Below are 17,273 nucleotides of genomic sequence, written 5' to 3' on the forward strand. Positions count from 1 at the left end.
GTAGGGTATAAACTATTGAATAAAAGGATGGGGTGACCAATGCCACATAGGAACAGTCTGAAGGAGTTGGTCCTCACCTCCGATGTTCCGGCCATAGCTCCTCTGCCCTACCGGTCTTCATATTTGGGAACTAAGCCAGAGTCCCCCAGCTGTGGTCCTCAATCTGGAGATGCAGGAAGAGCCCCCCAGCGCCCAGATGCCAGACTCACCTTGGCAGCCACAGAGGAATTGGGTTTCTCCAGTAGGTCCCAGAGTTTTTTCCTTTTCTCCGCGCAGCAAGTGTTATCGAACTCCTCACCCTCTCGCTCGCGTAGGGTCTCGGCCTCACGCTTGAGCTCCTCGTTCATTTGCTCCTTCTTCTGGTGGTAGCGGGCCTGGCAGCAGGACTCCAGGTAGATTTCGTCGATGCCCCAGTAGTCGAGCTCTTGGCTGAAGCTGAGAGCACACATCTCCTCCATCATGTGCAGCCGCCCAGTGCGGTAGAAGTTGAGAATGGAGGTGAAGGCGCCTGGGTGGCGGTCGAAGAAGTACTCATTGTCATCGAGGCTGTAGTCGTCGCATACCTCGAGCAGTGAATCGTGAGTGTTGCAGTCCCGGAGTTTGCCCAGCCTCGTGCGGGGCAGGCGGTCCAGGGTGCGCCAAAGCACCTCGTGCGCCAGACCGCCAACGTTGAGGCGTACGCGCCGCGAGCACGCCTTGCTGCGAACGATCTCCATGGGCTCGGGCGGCAGCGAGCTGGTGGAGCGGGAGCCATGCTTCGTCATGCCCGCCGGCATCGCTGGTCCGGCCTCCCCCGCCCCCCCTGCCCCGCCAGGCCGCTGTCACTGGACGGCAAGGCCGGCTGCCTCGGGGGAGGGGGGCAGGGAGCGCTATGGGCTGTTGGGGGTGCAGGGACCCGCGCTGGAGCGCGTCACGGCCGTCTTCTCACCTCCATCCCGACATCTGCAAGGCAGAAAGCGGACAAAGGTTAGCAAACAGGGAGCTGGGTGAGGCCCCTCCCCACCTCTTCACCCGGGCCCCAGCCGGCCTTGACCTTCCCCGCACTTAAGCGGCTCAGGGGCGGGGGCAGAAAGGCTGGGCGCTGTCCTAACAGCCGGTGCTGAAGTCCGCCCCACCCCATGGATGAAGGGAGGGGCCGCCCTTCAGAGCTAGAAGAGGGCCCCCAAGAGGCGCCCCAAGGACCCGGGAGGCCCCACCCCGGCTTCTGCAGCCCAGGCCCGATCCTGCCGCCTGGGGCGCTGTCCGTCCCTTCGAGTGCTGAAACTCTCTTCTCTCTAGGTCTCCTCGTTGAGTCCCGAACCCGGCCCCGCAATGGGGAGAGAGGGGAGCTCCATGAAAAAAACTTTTTTTTTTTTTTTAAAAAGACTTCCTATCTTTTCCTTCCCCTGCTCCGAGATAAATAGGATTTGAGGGCCAGGGGGTGGCAGCAGGTTTGCTTTTTCTAAGCCTTAAAATACGGGAATTTTGGCGGGCGGGGGCGGGGAGTGCCGGTGTCAGGTGCCCACCTGTCGAGGTCACAACACACAGGGTGGTCACAACAGCCACACTGTCCTGGGCGACCTCTCCCCAAGCCATGGGAGCATTTCTTGAGGTCTCTCCGGCAACGAGATGAGCCCTGAAGACGCTAAGCCAAGCTCTGCGAGGGGTCCCATCCCTACCTCTGCGCCCCCTAACCCACCACTGAAGGGGTGCGCAGAGTCCTGGGAATCCACCTGCTTCGTCCTCCCCTCGCTCCTTCCCCTCCTCTTCCTCCTCTCCTCCTCCTCCTCCTTCTCCTCCTCCTCCTCCTCCTCCTCCTCCTCCTCCTCCTCCCCTCTCCTCTCCTGCGATGGCTTTTATAACTCCGTGTTCTGCGCCTTTCCTGGGGCTTGGAAGGGAAGGGGTGGGGGAGGTGGGAGGCGGAGAAACAAGCTGAATTTTCTGGCCTTTTCAAAACGTGCCCTCCTCCCGCCGCGCACTGGTGATTTCAGGGGCTCCTTTGAGCCCCAAGGCAGTGAGGCTCACGCCCCCTCCCCTCGCCCTGGAATGGATATCGCGCGTTTCCCCAGGCCCCAGCCCTTGTCCGCCCACCCCACCCCACCCCCCGCTCCAGCCTGGAGCCGCGGAGCCTGGGTAGACCAACAGGCCGAGCTGCAGCAGGCGAGCTCCCCGCTGGTGTCCCCTGCGCCTCCACCTCGGACCTCACGCCTCAACACTTACCCCCCAGGCGGCCGCCTCCCGGGGCCGAAGACCGCGCATCGCCCCGGCCGCCCGGGCGCCCCCGCCCGCCGGCAGCGGCGGACCCGGGCCCGGGCCAGGCCCGGCCTACGCCGGCCGGGCAGGCGACGTGCCGGGGCTGCAGGCGCTGCGAAGCTGGGGCGGACTCTCCGAGGCTGGGGGCGCAGGCGGACGCTGCCGGCGCGGGTGGCAGGACCGCTATCGGGCGGCGCCTCCTGCTCCACCACCTCCTTCTGCTCGCGCGGCAGCGGCGGCGGCGGCGGCTGCTCGGGCGAGATCAACAAGTCGGGGCTGAGCTTCGGCTCCGCGCTCGCTGAGATTCTGTCCCGCACTTCAGAGCGCCCGGAGTCCAGCACCGAGGCGGGACGGCGCCACCTGCGGGTCGCAAACGTGCGCGCCATTTAACTCCTGCCTGCCCGGCCCACCCTGCTGGTGAGGTTGGGGGCGGGCTGGGGGTTTGGGCGAGGAGCAGCCTGGCGGGCTTACCCTTTCCACCTGGGCTCCTTCCACTACCTTCTTGTCCATCCCACATTTCTTAGTCCGGTCACCAACGTGAGCTGAGTGCCTACTATGTGCAAGACACTAGGATAAGGGTCTGAGATACAGCTGTGAACCAAACACAAACGTTAGGCCCTCGTGGAGCCGGTTGGGGAAAGACCCAAAACAAGAAAGTGAATATGTCAGACAGTGATAAGCTGTGGGGGAATAATGAAGCAAGGGACAGGGAAAGAGGCGTGGGGGGCGGGGGTTAGATTGCAATTTTAAATAGCCCTCAGTTTCGTGAGCTTCCATTCTGCATTCTAAAATCTAATTCTAGAGTGGAATTCTAGATTCTAGTGGGGGAAGGCTAGGGTTGGTGATAACTACTAAGAAAAAAATAAAGCAAGATGAGGGGAAGAGAGAGTAAGGAGTGAGCGTAATTGTGCCCCTCGTTTATGCAAATATATATTTATTGCATGATAAGTAAGTAGGTGCTGGAAATACCATGGCAAAGCCCCTGCTCTGGAGGAGAAAAGCTGTGAACAAGCCACAAGGGCCCAAGGGAAGGTCTTTCCCTTCTCCGGCCCTTTTCTACATTTCTAAGATTAAGTGATTTGTTTCCATAATATTATTACATATCTTTAACCTGTTCACTTCTCATCAACTCCATCAGCATGACCCTTGTCCAAGGTGCCATCGTCTTGTGGGCAGAGGTCAGGGATGCTACTATAAACAATTTCCAATGCACAGGACAGAACTCCACAATGAAGAATTCTCCAGCCCTGAACGTCAATAGTGCCAAAGTTGAGAAACCCTGGAATAATTTAATAAAAGGCAACGGTATGTCCCAATCTGGAAATGCTATTCTCTCATTCAATAATTGGTGAGCACCAATAATTGCCAAACACTACTCTAGACATTGGAGGTACAGTAAGGATAAAACAGGAAGTCCCTATACCCACTATATTTTGGTGGGGAAGACAGTTAATAAACAAGTAAATAATTGAACCAGCTCATTTGGATTATGATAAATGCCATGAAGAAAAGTAAACAAGAAGCGATAAAGGATGCCTGAGAGAGGTGTCAGCAACTTTAGATAGGGTGGTGAGGCAGGGAAGGCTTCATAGAGGAGGCGATATATCTAAGCTGAAGAACCTGAAGGCAGGGAAGTTCTGAGGAAGGAGGTTCAGGCAGGGGAACCAGAAAGAGAAAAGGCCCTATGGTGGAAATGAGCTTGGGAAGGGATCTTAAAGAGATGAACAAGACCAAGCCATGCAGAGAGCTTCATTGGGATTTTATAGTCAAGGTTAAGGAATAAGTTTGAGTTTTTTCTCATAATGCTGGGAAACCATGATAGTTTTCAGCAGAGAGGTCCCATGTGCTGATACATGTTTTGAAGTGATTCTTCCAGCTGCTGTGTGCATTGTGGCGTATTGAGAGACAGAAGGTGACAGCAGGAAGACCCATCATGGGACTTCTGCAATTTTCCTGGCCAGAGGTAATAGGACTTGCACTGGGATGATGGTGGCGGGGATGGCTGGGCAACTTCAAGGACTCAAGGCTCTGATGAGGAGATTCCTCCCTGAGCCCAAAGCTAGTGCTAGAAATTCCACATCATTCAGATTTTCCCCTCTGGGTGGCCTGATTCCTGCAACCAAAGCTAGTGCTAGAAATTCCACGTCATTCAGATTTTTCCCTCTGGGTGGCCTGATTCCTGCAACTCTTGGCTCCAGATTCAGATAAAGAACATCTGGATGCACCCGGATCTTGAAAGTGCAGACAATGGGAACACTTTGCAGCAAACAGCCCTGTTGCTACTACTTTTCCATTCACTTACTCAACAAGGATTTAGTGCAAACTTATTCAGAAAGGCAAGGTGGCTCAGAGAGCAAGATCTGAAGTTAGAATGACTGGTGTTAATATTTACTTGCAGAATAACCTTGGGTAAGTGGTCTAATCTTTCTGGGACTCAGTTTTTCTCTCTGTAAAATAGAGATGGGAATAAAGAAAGTATCAGCTTCATAGGGTTATTATGAGGAATTTATAGAAAGTGCTTACTCACTGCTGGCTCTCGTTGTCTGATAAATGGTTACCCAAGAGTGTCTCACTCATCTCAAGTAATAGAATACTTAACTAATGGGGGCTTGAAGAATAAGGCTATTTAGTTATCTCACATAAAAATTCAGGAGGAGGGTGGTATGAGAGTTGATTCAGCAGCTCAGGTATGTTATTAAGGACCTAGATTTCTTCCATCCTTTTGCTCTGTCTTCTTCAATAGGCTCTTTGTCTCGGGTTCGTTGCCTCGTAGTCACAAAATGGCTGCCACCACTCTGGGTATCAGTCTCCGTAAAATCAGATTCAAAGGCAAAAAAAAAAAAAAAAAAAGATGGCCAAGGTGGTCAAAAATAATTCTCCTGTCACACTTCTCTCTTTTTTTTTCATAATCTCCCTACACACTGCAAGTTCCCAACCATGGGTCACATGGCCACTCCTAGACCAATCACCTGCAAAGAGAACAGGATTCACTCCATAGGGCTGGGTCCATTACTGCTCTTACAAAACCGAAGTTTGTTTAACAAGGAAGAAGTAGAGATTGAAGTTGGGTAGGCAACTAACAGTGTCTGCCACACTGTTTCCATAGTGCCTAACACATAAAAAATTATAAAAAATTATGCATATAAAATTTTATGAATAAGACACAACTCTGGCCTCAGGAATACCCAATCTGATCAGTGAGGTGGGGCTAGATATACAGAAATAAAATTGGCAGAGACTTCTCTTATTGGCCCCTCCCTGACTCCAGGCCTTTAATGAGGAGGCCCCTGTGATGGTTTGCAGCCTCAAGTCAACTGAACTGATGTTTGTATATATCTTTTTTAAAGAAATGGCGTGTACATAAGCAACGTTCCAGTCCTCTGGGAAATCCCATTTGCCAAATAATAGAGGTCATGAGCTGGTGATCTGCTGACTTGTGTTGTTTGGTCATCACAGTATATATATATTTTTTAATGTAAGTCGATATTTAAACATCAGATGCATTTACATAAAAATCCGGATTTCAGGCTTCTCTTTAAAAATTAGAGGAACCAATGACCACTGGGCCCATGTACCATGGGAATTATGGCTGGTATGGAGTAGTGGCTGCCCGTGAGTCACGCCTGCCCCCTTCAGGCAGGATGTGCTCTCCAATTTGCTAGTCTCCACATCTCCCTAATATTTCTCACTCAGGCCACTTTTCTCATTTATGTTACTTGCCTGATCTTGGTATAAATTCAAGTCTGTGCTCCTTGCATACAAAGACCAAAGACGTCCAAAGAGCTTATCTTGCCTCTCTCTGGTTCCTCAGCTTTGCACAGTGCCCAATTTAGAATTTTTATTTTCTGAATGAAAAGGCTATATGTTATTCAAAAGCAACTACGACTTACTTATTCATTTCTTAGAATTTTCCGTCATGATAATTGGAGAGACTACCTAGAAATAAAGCCAATATGGGAAAAAGTAGAGACCACAGATTGAGATACTGAGTCCTGACAATGTCACTAGAGCTCCTGGATCCAGCCATGCCTGAAGGCAGTGCCTCTGGATTTTCCGGTTACATGAGCTAGTAAATACCCCGTTTACTTAAGCCAGATTGGGTTGTGATTTTGTCATTATGTCCCAAAGAGCCCAACTGATACAATTTTCTCTCCACTAACCAGACGTGTACCATCTCCTTATAATGTACTTATAAGAAACAGGGACAAAACAAAACAAAAACAAAATGAACTTACAGGAAATAGGGCAAAAAGAGTAATAAAACTCAGAAGGGCATAAAGAGGAGGGGTTCGGCAATAAGAGTTCAGATGGGAAAACTAAAAAACTCATCGAGGGGAACAGCATTCCAGTGGTCAACCAGTGAGTGGGCAGCTGAGTACCAACACCAGGTCACAAACCATCTTCTGCTCAGGGCTCTCGGACCTCCTGCTGAGCGGTGTTGAGAATTTTCCCTGAAACTGAGTGAGGTCGACTTGGCCCAATTCATCCATGTAAATCCAAATGAATCTCCCTCCAAACCGTACTGGCAAAAGACGTGTCCATTTAAAATCAGATATTTTTTTCTTGGACTCCATAATGCTAGTTATCATTTATTTATAACCCCACTGAGTGTCTTATTCAGGTTTCTCTGCATTTCTGTGCACTGAGCAAGACTAATTAATCCCCACTTCCCTCTCCCCTACGGACCCCTGGGAAGAAATAATTGCTTTATGAGGGTGGTTATGGGGGTACCCAAAGGCTCAAGGGAAATCATGGATATCTCTGAGTGGATGTCACTCAGGACAACTTTACTGTGGCCTTGCCCAAACTTCCAGCAGCCCCAGGGATTTTTCCATCAGCTTGAACTCCCATCTCACCCATTTTTCTTTTGTCACACCCAATAATAAGAATCACAGTCATGGGACAAATGGAGTTAATGATAGAATCTACCTACCTGCTGGAGGAACTGAGAAAATGCATATAAAGTACTTAGCACCATGTCTAACACCAGTAAATGTATATTAATATAACAGTAGCAGCAATACAAACAACATAATAACAGCAGCTCACATTGATTGAGCAGTTACTATATACCAGGCACTGTACTAAATGCTTTGCATGTGTCTGCTCTCATCTAAAATTCTTTCTAGCGGTGAACACACAATGCCTGTAAGGCACATATATATATATATATATATATATATATATATATATATATATATATATATATATATATGTGCCTTACTGTTGAATTGTACACCTGAAACACCGGATTTCGTTAACCAATGTCGCCATAATAAAAATTAATTAATTAATTTTAAAAAGAAATAAAAGAAAAAAGAATAAACAAACAAACAAAATTCTATATATCTCTTATCCTTGGGCTGGGTATTCTAAAATAAAGAAGACCTATTGGCTGTCAGATGATCCTTGAGTTACCAGATGTCTGATTCTAGTGCCTGTACCATGCTAACCTGATTGCCTTTACCAAGCCCTGGGTTTCCTGGTAAATAGATGAACCTGGTTTTCTGATCACTCCAAATATTTATCATTCTTCTTTCCATCTTTTACTCATTGCCTACTCATTGACCCATCCATCCATCCATCCATCCATCCATCCATCCATCTATATATATTCAGCCACCAAATTATCCAACTACACATCCACTCATTTATCTATCCACTGACCTATTGATCCATGCACTCACCCACTCACTCATCTTTCTTTCCATTTATTCACATATTCTAACCATTATCCATCTTTCTACCCACTCACTCACCCACCCACCATTTCTCCATCTATCTATCCACCCATACATCATTAGTCTTTCCACTCACCCATCTATCTACCCATTCACCCCCACATCCAACCATCCATATACAAAATCACTTACGCACATACTCACTCATCCAGCCACCCACCCATGCATCTACCCACCTACTCTTTCATCCCCCTACCCAATCACTTATCCATCCTAAATATTCATGCATCTATCCACCACTTACCCAACCCACTCATCTATCCATCCGTCCATCTACCTACACCATCTACCCATACCATCTACCCACCTACTCTTGAAACCATCCACTCACGGCCATCCCCATCCATCTACCACCTAACATTTTGGAGTGTGTATGTGTGAGGTTCTGTGCTAAGCCCTGAAATAGTTTTCTCCCTAGGAGGAAATGTGGACACCACCAGAGAGTTCCCCACAGAGGGAAACAAATAAACTTGCACGTAGTCCATTGAGCCCTTTTGTGGCCTGGACTTTGCCAACACCATTAGCTCTCAGGGTTAGTGGCCAAATAATGATGAAATGCAGGGCGAGGATGGATTGAGGCATGGGCTTCCAGCAGAGCAATTAGAGATAAGCTAATATCTCTTCTCCACAGAGGGGCCCAGGAACACCAAGATGAAAGGAGTAAGTCAGCAAAAGGAGGAAATTAAAGCCATAGAGATCAAGAGCTAATTAACTTATTCTCATAAGCTAATATTTCATTAAAATCCAGCTCTTCTGCCTTTGAGGACTGATGTCTCCCTTATCTCCTCTCCATCACCCTTGTCCACCCCTTCCTGATCTCATCTGTTTCTTCCGTGATCTCTCTCCCCCAATTTTATTCTTCCTTTAAGCCAACCTCTTCCATCTACCAGGGTAGACCTTAAAAGGCACAAGTCTGACTCCTGCTACGCTGCTGACAAGGCCATGGGGAGAGGCCACATAGAGAGTGAGAAGCCCTGAAATTCCACAGAAATGGAAAGCAGCTCAGTCATCCCAACATCCCAGCTGAGCACAGCTTGCTAGTTGTTCCTGCCAAGACACCATCTTAGATGTCGTAACCTCGCCTGACATCTGATTGCAACTACATGAGAACTAATCAAAGTGAGAACAGCAGAAGAACCATCCAGCTAGATCCCTGTCGACCCACAAAACCATGAGAAATAATTTCATTTTAAGCCACTATATTTCGGGATTGTTTGTTACAAGGCTACAGATAACTGATACAGAGTCTTTGCATGTGCTGTTTCCATTGTTTAGAATGCTTCCCTAATCCCAACCATCATTTTTCTCACACACTGGACTCCTATTCACCTTTCAAAACCCAGATCCAGTGTCATTTTTCCTGCCTCCCCAGAGTCTGGGTTAGTTCCTCTTTCTTCTGGGAAATTCTATTATGAGGCTAACTTAGGATACTCATTTTTCTGTCTCCTCCATTGGCTGTGAACGACAATAGTAACTCATTTAAAGTTCACAAAAACTCTATGAGGAAAATGTTATCATTATCCATTATCCCTATCTTACAGGTGAAGAAGCTGGGGCACAGAGAGATGCTACAAACCACCCTGGTATTAAGTGGCTCCGCAGAGAGTCAAGCCCACGCAGAGACTGTGCTCTTAACCACCATGGTATATGGTCTCTAAGTAGAGTCTAAATAGTAATGACATTTATTAACTCATTTAACACAAACTCCAGAAGCAGGGTCCACCAAGGTCTATCACAGCAGCTGTTCAGAGGTCTCAGGATTCTCAGTTGATTTCTCCAAGATTCTCTTATTTTCATGATCGCAAGATGGCTGCCATGGTCACATTCTCACATGACAACTTCAAGAGAGGGAGGAAGGTGGAACTTCTCTCACATTTCTGAAGCTCCTCCACAGACTTCCCCGACCATCTCAGTGGCCCATCCTGGGTCACATGACTACCATTAGTCCAATCTCGGGCAAGAGGTGCCTGATATCTATATTTGGCTTGGCGCTAGGTCTTGATTTGAAGGTTGTACCTGTTTCTCTGAGCACATGGTTGCCTGATATCTGAAGGAAAGCAGGGTTCTTTTAGAAGGAAGGTTGGGGCTTTGGCTCTCGGCCAGGCAATCAGCATTTCACCCGCAGTGGTCAGCCCTCAGAACACCTGAAATTAAGGCACACAGAGACCCTGTTCATTGCAAGGATCCACTCCCCTCCGCCTTCAGGTTTGCATGATGTGGGTACACCAGCCTCGTCTCTCTCAGGCCACTCTGAGGTTCCAGGGGGAGATCCCAGGGCAAGAGGATAGCACACTGCCAACTCTTCCCATTCATCGCCCTCCTTTCCGGCAGACACACCCCTCTGGATCACCTCTCAAATGGCCGTGATTCCCAAACACCAGTACGTGAAAGGAGTTTGAGTTCTCACTGGTCTACCATGGAATGAGAAAAATAAGGCCAGTGGAATGAGATTCCTATAAAACTAAATTGATTTCATTTAAAGGAAAGCCATTGTTGACTTTCCTACTTAAACTCTCCAGTGGCTTCCCGGGGCACTTAGAGCAGGCTCCTGGCCATAGCTGCCAAAGTGTGCTCCAGGCTCCTCTCCTGCCACCCCTCACCTGGCCCCATCATCCCAGCCTTCCTGGCGTTCTCACTGTTTCTCAAATGCACCAAGCCCTTTGCCTCACTGGGGCCTCTGCATTTGCTGTTTCTATTCCCTGGAATGTTCTTGTCCTAGATCTCTGCAAGGCGGGCTCTTTTTCATTCAGACATCAGCTCACACGCTGGGAAAGAGATCTTCCCCGACCATCTCCACAGCCATGGCGACCTCCATCTCCATGTTACCGCCACATCCCATCGTGCTGTTTGCTCTGCTCCGGATCCCTCTCAGTAGCTGGCATTGTATGCCTGTCGACTTGCTTCTTTGTTGGGTTGTCTCTTCTGCCTGAAAAGAAAGTTTATGAGGGCAGAGACCTTCCCGGACTATGGCAGTCTCCTCCTCGCCTGTCTCCCTGCTTCCTGCCCCCCGCCCCCGCCCCCTAATCTCAAAGCCCATTTTTTACACACACAGTAAGAGGGATTCTGTTAGACTATGTCAGATCCTGTCGCTCCTCTACCCAGAGCCCTCCATGGCTCCCAGCCCCACTGGCCTCCTTTCTGTTCCTGGAAACTGTCAAAGAGCTTCCTACCTCAGAGCTTCGCATTTGTTGTTCCATCTTTCTGGAACAGTCTTCCTCACATACCCACTTGGTTTACCCCTGTCACTGCCTTCCAGGCTCTGTTCAAAAGTCACCTTAAAGAGGCCTTCCCTGCCAGCCCTATTAGAATTGCACTTCCTCATCCCCTTCCCTCCCTTATTCCTCTCTTTGGTACTTATCACCATCAGACATACTTTATACGTTATTTATTTACCTAGTCTAGTGCCGCCACCCCCATGAGAATGTTACTCCATGAGAATAAGGATTTGCGGGGGCTCTGTTTTACTCACTGCTGGGTCCCCATTGTCTGGGATAGTACCTAGCACCTGTGAGGTGCTCAAGATATTTACTTTAAAAATATACATAACAACTTTATTACAATATAATTAACATATCATAAAATTCACCCATCTAAATTGTAAAAGGCGATGGATTTTAGTAAATTCACACAATTGTGCAACCATCACCACAATCAATTTTAGAATATTTCATCGCCTCCAAAAGAAACCCCATACCCATTAGAGTCACTCCCTATTTCTCCCCATCCCCTGGAGAGAAAGGCTATTTCTCAGGCTCCCGTGCAGCAAGGAGTGTCATGTGACTAAGTTCTGACCAATGGGATGGGAGCAGGAGTTTTCTCTTCTTTGCTCCTCGCTTCTTTCTGCTGTCTGGAATGTGAGCGAAATGGCTGGAGCTCAAGCAGCAATACTGGAACCTGAGGTGGAAACCACTGGTTTCAGATGCTGGAGGGACCAGAAGGAAGGGGCTTAGCAATTGTGGAGATGCCACACCACCTCTGGTCTCCTGTATCTGCATGACAGAGAAAGAAATGTCTGCTGTTTTGAATGCAACATTTTAATGTAAAAATGCCACTGTGATACCCGAGATGTCTGTCATTCACAGCCAAATCCAGTCCCAATGAATGTGTGTGCCTCCGCAGTCCCCTCACAGATGCAGAAACTTATGTGAGGGGCATTTGCCTCAAGACATTGTTATTTACTTAAATACTTGGGAGAAAAGAAATTTTCATTATTTTTCCCAAATCCAGTTTAATGCATTTTACCCCTTCTTTTTCTTTTTAAACAAATGCATATGTTATGGCTAAGGACAGAGAATGTCCAGTGAATTTTTAAGGGTTGCTTTTGGGTTGTAAGCTTCATGGTCCTCTGTGGGTACCCTGTCCCTCTCCTGCCACTGGGAGGATCACTGACAGAATGATCATGAGTGTGGTCTCAGGAGGCAGGGAGGCCAACTCTCGAATCCTCTGTCTACCACATATTAGCCAATTGACCTTGGACAAGTTACTTTACCTCTCCAACCCTCAGTTTCTTCCTCTAAAAATGAAGATAACGTTTGCCTTGGAAGGTGACTGGAGGTACAACCTGATTCTAAAGGCCTTGTCCCAGAGCCAGGTACACAGTAGGTGCTTTGTGCTCCCTTTCCAATAGCTAACCTTGTCATTCTGGACACAGCCGACTCTCTCAATCTGAATCACACTCAGAGGCAGTTCCATGTACAAGAATGATTTAATATATTTCAGCATGTTTCCACTCCACGATATAATATGAAAATAGAACTCTTTATTTAAACAGCAAGCATAATAATCACTGCTATTCACGAAACACTGTATTTGTTAAAAAAAAAGACATCAAAATCAATCACTTTTGGCAAGACGCTTCGACGCTCAGAGCCTGTTTCTCCACCTGGAGAATGGGCAGGTGGACTGTCACCAACTCGCTTTTCTCAGGGCCTGTTGGTGGGAGAAGACCCTAGGTGGCACTCAGACCAGGCATAATGCACAGTTGACCCACGTGGCAAGCAGCTTACTCCTTTTCCCGATTGTCAAGGAGAAAGTCTCAGGGTGGCCTAGCTTGAACGCCACCCAGACACCCACTCGTCTCATTCTGTAACAGAAGAGACAGGTCTCGGGCTCTGAGCCTTGGCAGCACCAGCTTGGGGACCCCCGCTCCAGTCACTTTGTATTTTTGGCCATGAACGACATACATTGTTCATTATTGGCAGTGATCAGAAAAAGTTCCCTTTTTAAACAAATCTAAGTTTAAAAAATGAGTCTGTTTAAAGGAAAATATCAGGTAAACAACAATACAAAACATAGCAAAAACTAATAATAATGCTCACGTCAAGGAAACACTTCATTAGGTCAATCTCGGGGCGTTTCTAACACACGTCCCGCAATTTTGCGACTCTCAAGCAAGGTATGAAGAAATACAGTGACATCCGGGTACCTTCCTAACGAACCTGTAGCAAGGAGCTAACCCACTCATCTTTCCCTCTTTTCTCTATAACTTATATTTTGTAAAAGAAGAAAGAAAAGAAAAATAAAGATTGAAACAAGGGAAGGCTTAAATCATTGTCTCCTAAGCTGTACTTCAATATCTCTGGTACCAGCTGGAGCTGCCTGGTGGGAGAATTCTCTCTTCTTAATGACTGTGGCTCCAAGGAGGTGCCACCTTTAAAGGAAATGGGCCCTTTTTCTCAACATAGGAGAGAAGATGGTCAGCGACAAAGCAGCCCTGATTTGGAAGAGGGGAGGCATAAAGGCTTTTCCCCAGCATGCCGGGAGAGCGGCCTTGCACAGAGGTCTTCCTGCAGCTATTTCTGCTGGCCTTCTTCCTTCCCTTCCAAGCCAGGATGAGGCAGCCCAGGGTTGCCATAGAAACCGGCTCCGTCCTCCCACAGGAGGCTGCCAGCCCTGATTTCCTGCAGAGTTAAGAAGCAGGCAGCAGCGGGGGGTCACCCAGGCATGAAGATGGGTTTCCCTGGGGATATCCTGCCTCCTGCCAATCACAGTGTCTATCTGGGAATCCTGGGGGTACCTAGAGGCTGAGGGCTGGGGAAGCCCCCAAGCCCTGACACTGCTCTAAGAAGACACTAGCCCCTGAAACATTCGAAATTTCAGGTACCCCTCTTCTCCTTCAACTAAAGCTAAGGGAACCTAGCTGCGTGCGTGCGTGCGTGCGTGTCTGCATCTCTCGAGATATATCCACCTATGGGTGCCTCTGGCTCTGCTGTCCAACAGAACTGCCCCTCTAACAGCCCCCTGAGCCCAAGGAATGCATTTGCTATTGGGACAATAAGTCTGTTTGCCGGATTCTACCAGCTTGTAAACTGTGCAGTTACTTCACCTCTCAGACTGTTTTCTCATCTGCAAAAAGGGCGTAACCATCTTCGCAGAGAAGCTGTGAGAAGTAGAAATGATATGTCTACTGTGCCCGTCACAGAAATTTAGAGAGTCTTCAATAAACAAGACCTAATACTAATACTTGCCATCATAATAAAGGCTTCTAAGCAATTTTTCTCTTTGAACTGTTTTTCCCCCCCAAGCTGATGCGAAGGCAGGCTTTCATCACTGATCTTTTTGTTTAAAAGGTGGTGCACCCAGAAGGATGGGCCATCGGTCTGAGAACCAGTCAGCAGGTTCCCACCACCTCCTACAATATCCCTTCTAAGAGTTAGAACAGGGTTCTCAAACTCAAATGCCTTCAGGAGCCGGGAGAAGGCATACTGTGAATGGAGAAGCAGAAAGAAAAATTTCCACCAGGGAGAAGCCTTGGTGAAGGACATATGCCCCGGATAAGGGAGGAGGCTGCTTCTCAGCTAGGGTCAGCGGTCGCCCTTGGGAATAGGGGCCCAGTGTGGCCATATCTTCCAAGTTTTCAAGAGACGATGAACCTCTGGAGTCAACTCTCCCAACGATGATATGAACACAACTAACGTATTATTTTTTAAAAGTGCAGGCTGAACAAAGCGGGTCTGCAGACCGGATCACGCCCGTAGCTGGAGCTTCTGAGCTAGAATGGAGGAAACCAACGCCTCCTCTTTCTTTGCAAGGAGCCTGGCTGCTTCCTTCCATCAGGGCCATCCCGTGGGGGGAGGTGTCTTTCTTATTCCCGACGCGAGTGTCGGCTCTGGCAAAGCTTGTCCCATTTGCAGCCTGTAACTCTGCAACAGAGAACCCTACTGCTCAGAGCCCAGTGTCCGGAGGGTGCTCACGATCGGTGCCTTGGGTGCTCCAACTTTGGGAAGACTCAAGTATCACTGTGAACAGAGAGATGCGGGAACGGGGCACCTAGGAAAGCAGGGGTTCTAAGGACTCCTTTGGCTTCAGCTAGTTTACTAATCATCCGGGGACAGAGCTTATGTCGAGGGACCCAACTGGTCTTTTTATGGCCAGCATCTACCCAAAGTGGTTAAGGCCTTGACGGCACCTTGGTCAAGGACTTGGAGGGTGGCCCCTCCGGCAATTGGGGGCAGAGCAGTCAGGACTCCTAGTCTGAGCTGTCTGCCCGGCTGGTGTGGGTATCGTAAGGCGAGAGGAACACAGTGAGCTGGGAGCAGAAAGAGCCTCATTTTGGACCTATTCCTTCTCTCAGCTTCCTGTCTTCACCCTCCCCTGGACCAACCTTCTAAGGAGAAAACAGGAAAATGCTAACGCTGGCACTATTGGGTGTTCGAAGCTCTGCACCCGGGCCCGATGCGAACATGGAAAGTTAGGCGACGGAGGAGGGCAGGTGGGGTGGGGACAAGCCTGGAGGTCATGGCCGGATGCGGTAACGGATGGGCACGTCGCTTTCCGGCTGCATCAGCCCAAAGCCGTACCGGCTGAGGTCAAACTCAGGGATCTCCACATCCGGGTCGATCAGCTCCAGGTCAAAGTGTGCCAGCACAAGGAATACGAACCTGTGGAGAGATGGTGTTGAAGGTGTGAAGAGAGGGAGCGTGGAGATGCATCTGGAATGAGGCAGGAGAGCAACAGCTTCCTCCTGAGTCTGACCCTAGCTCAGAACACAGGCGTCTGTCTACTGCTCACCAAAAGCCCATGAGCCCCTCCACACGTGCCACCCTGTGTGGTTAAGCACGCCCATGGTCTAGCTCCGGGTGACAGACGGGCTGTGAACAGAAGGGACGTGTCAATTCCACACCAAAGCATTTCAGAGCCAGGGCATGACTTCCCAGCTCTCCCTTCTGCCTGACAGCTGTGTGGGGCTCATGCAGAGATGGTGGAGCTGTAAGCTGGAGAGAGCCTGGCCCCTGAGTCTCTGCATGGGGAGAGAGGAGCCCCCAAACCCACAGGCAACTTTGTGTGAGTGGGAACCAAACCTTTGTCGTGACAAACCACTGAGACTGGAGTGGGGTTTGTCACAGCAGCAAAGTCTAACTTCTAATTAGTATGCACGGTGACCCCCCCCAAACACACCATACTCATCCCACTCCCCCAAAAAAGCCCCCTAGAACCCTACTGTCCTCCTTGGTCGGGGCTGCCACTGTGCGATTAGAAAGAGGCACCCCTCCCTCGAGACACTTTACTGTGTCTGCAGGAAAACTGTCAAAATGTGCCAGCTTTGCAAGAACAGGCACTTTACTGCCATCTTCTGGAAAACTGTCCCAAGCATACAAAGCATGTATATGATGTAATCAGTGTGCTTGGAACCGCGGTGGCAGCCTCACCTGATGTGAACAGGATCCCGCCCACCTGCTTTACCTTATTTAGCACCACCTGTGTCAGTAAGGGTCAGGATTGGATCTTCACCTACTTCGTGTCCCACCTACGCCCAACCCGGGTGCCCCAGGCAGGACTGGGCACATGGCAGGGAGTCTCTGATTGTACTGAATGCATGAAGAAGAGACAAGACAAGGATCGATGAGGATAGGGTGAAGTCAACGCCCCAGACAGGACAGTTGGGCGCTAAGGGCATGTGATCCTCACGTTTCTTTCCCAGGCTGGGCCTGGGTTTCTCCATTGGATCAGAGAGGTGGGATGTGTCCTGTCTAGATCTGTAGGATGTAAGAGGGCGAGTTTACGTGGGGTCTGCGGGGCTCTGTACCCACACCTGGATTTGGATCCTGGTGCCTCCACTCACTAGGTACGTGACCTGGCAAATGACTCACTCGACCTCTCTAGAGTCAGTGTCAGACTGGCACTTACCTAACAAGGTTGTCATGATGATCGAGATAAAAACTAACAACAAATTAGCTAGTTTGCTGAAACACTATATGCCAGACGCTACGCTAAGCATTTAGTACCTATTATCTCTCTTTATCTGTCCAAAACTTTATGAGGTGGGAGCTACAGTTGGTTTTGCTACAGCACCTGTTTTGA

General features: G+C 49.0%; 2 protein-coding genes across 2 annotated transcripts in view; both read right to left on the minus strand.

The window, feature by feature from the left end:
- The window catches only part of KCNB1 (potassium voltage-gated channel subfamily B member 1), an 83,263-nt gene extending 81,003 nt beyond the window's left edge, over positions 1–2,260 (minus strand). Inside the window, exons 1-2 of the mRNA XM_039864560.1 lie at positions 2,200–2,260; positions 210–942 (exon numbers count right to left, since the gene is read on the minus strand). Of these exons, the coding sequence (XP_039720494.1) occupies positions 210–776 (567 nt within the window). The 5' untranslated portion in view covers positions 777–942; positions 2,200–2,260. The remainder of the gene's footprint in view (positions 1–209; positions 943–2,199) is intronic.
- A 10,399-nt stretch (positions 2,261–12,659) lies between these two features.
- PTGIS (prostaglandin I2 synthase) overlaps positions 12,660–17,273 on the minus strand; it is a 38,609-nt gene continuing 33,995 nt past the window's right edge. Inside the window, exon 10 of the mRNA XM_039864565.1 lies at positions 12,660–15,853. Coding sequence (XP_039720499.1) covers positions 15,709–15,853 — 145 coding nt within the window. The 3' untranslated portion in view covers positions 12,660–15,708. The remainder of the gene's footprint in view (positions 15,854–17,273) is intronic.

This window comes from Pteropus medius, unplaced genomic scaffold, assembly GCF_902729225.1.
Source record: "Pteropus medius unplaced genomic scaffold, Ma_sr-lr_union100, whole genome shotgun sequence".
Taxonomy (NCBI): Eukaryota; Metazoa; Chordata; class Mammalia; order Chiroptera; family Pteropodidae; genus Pteropus; species Pteropus medius.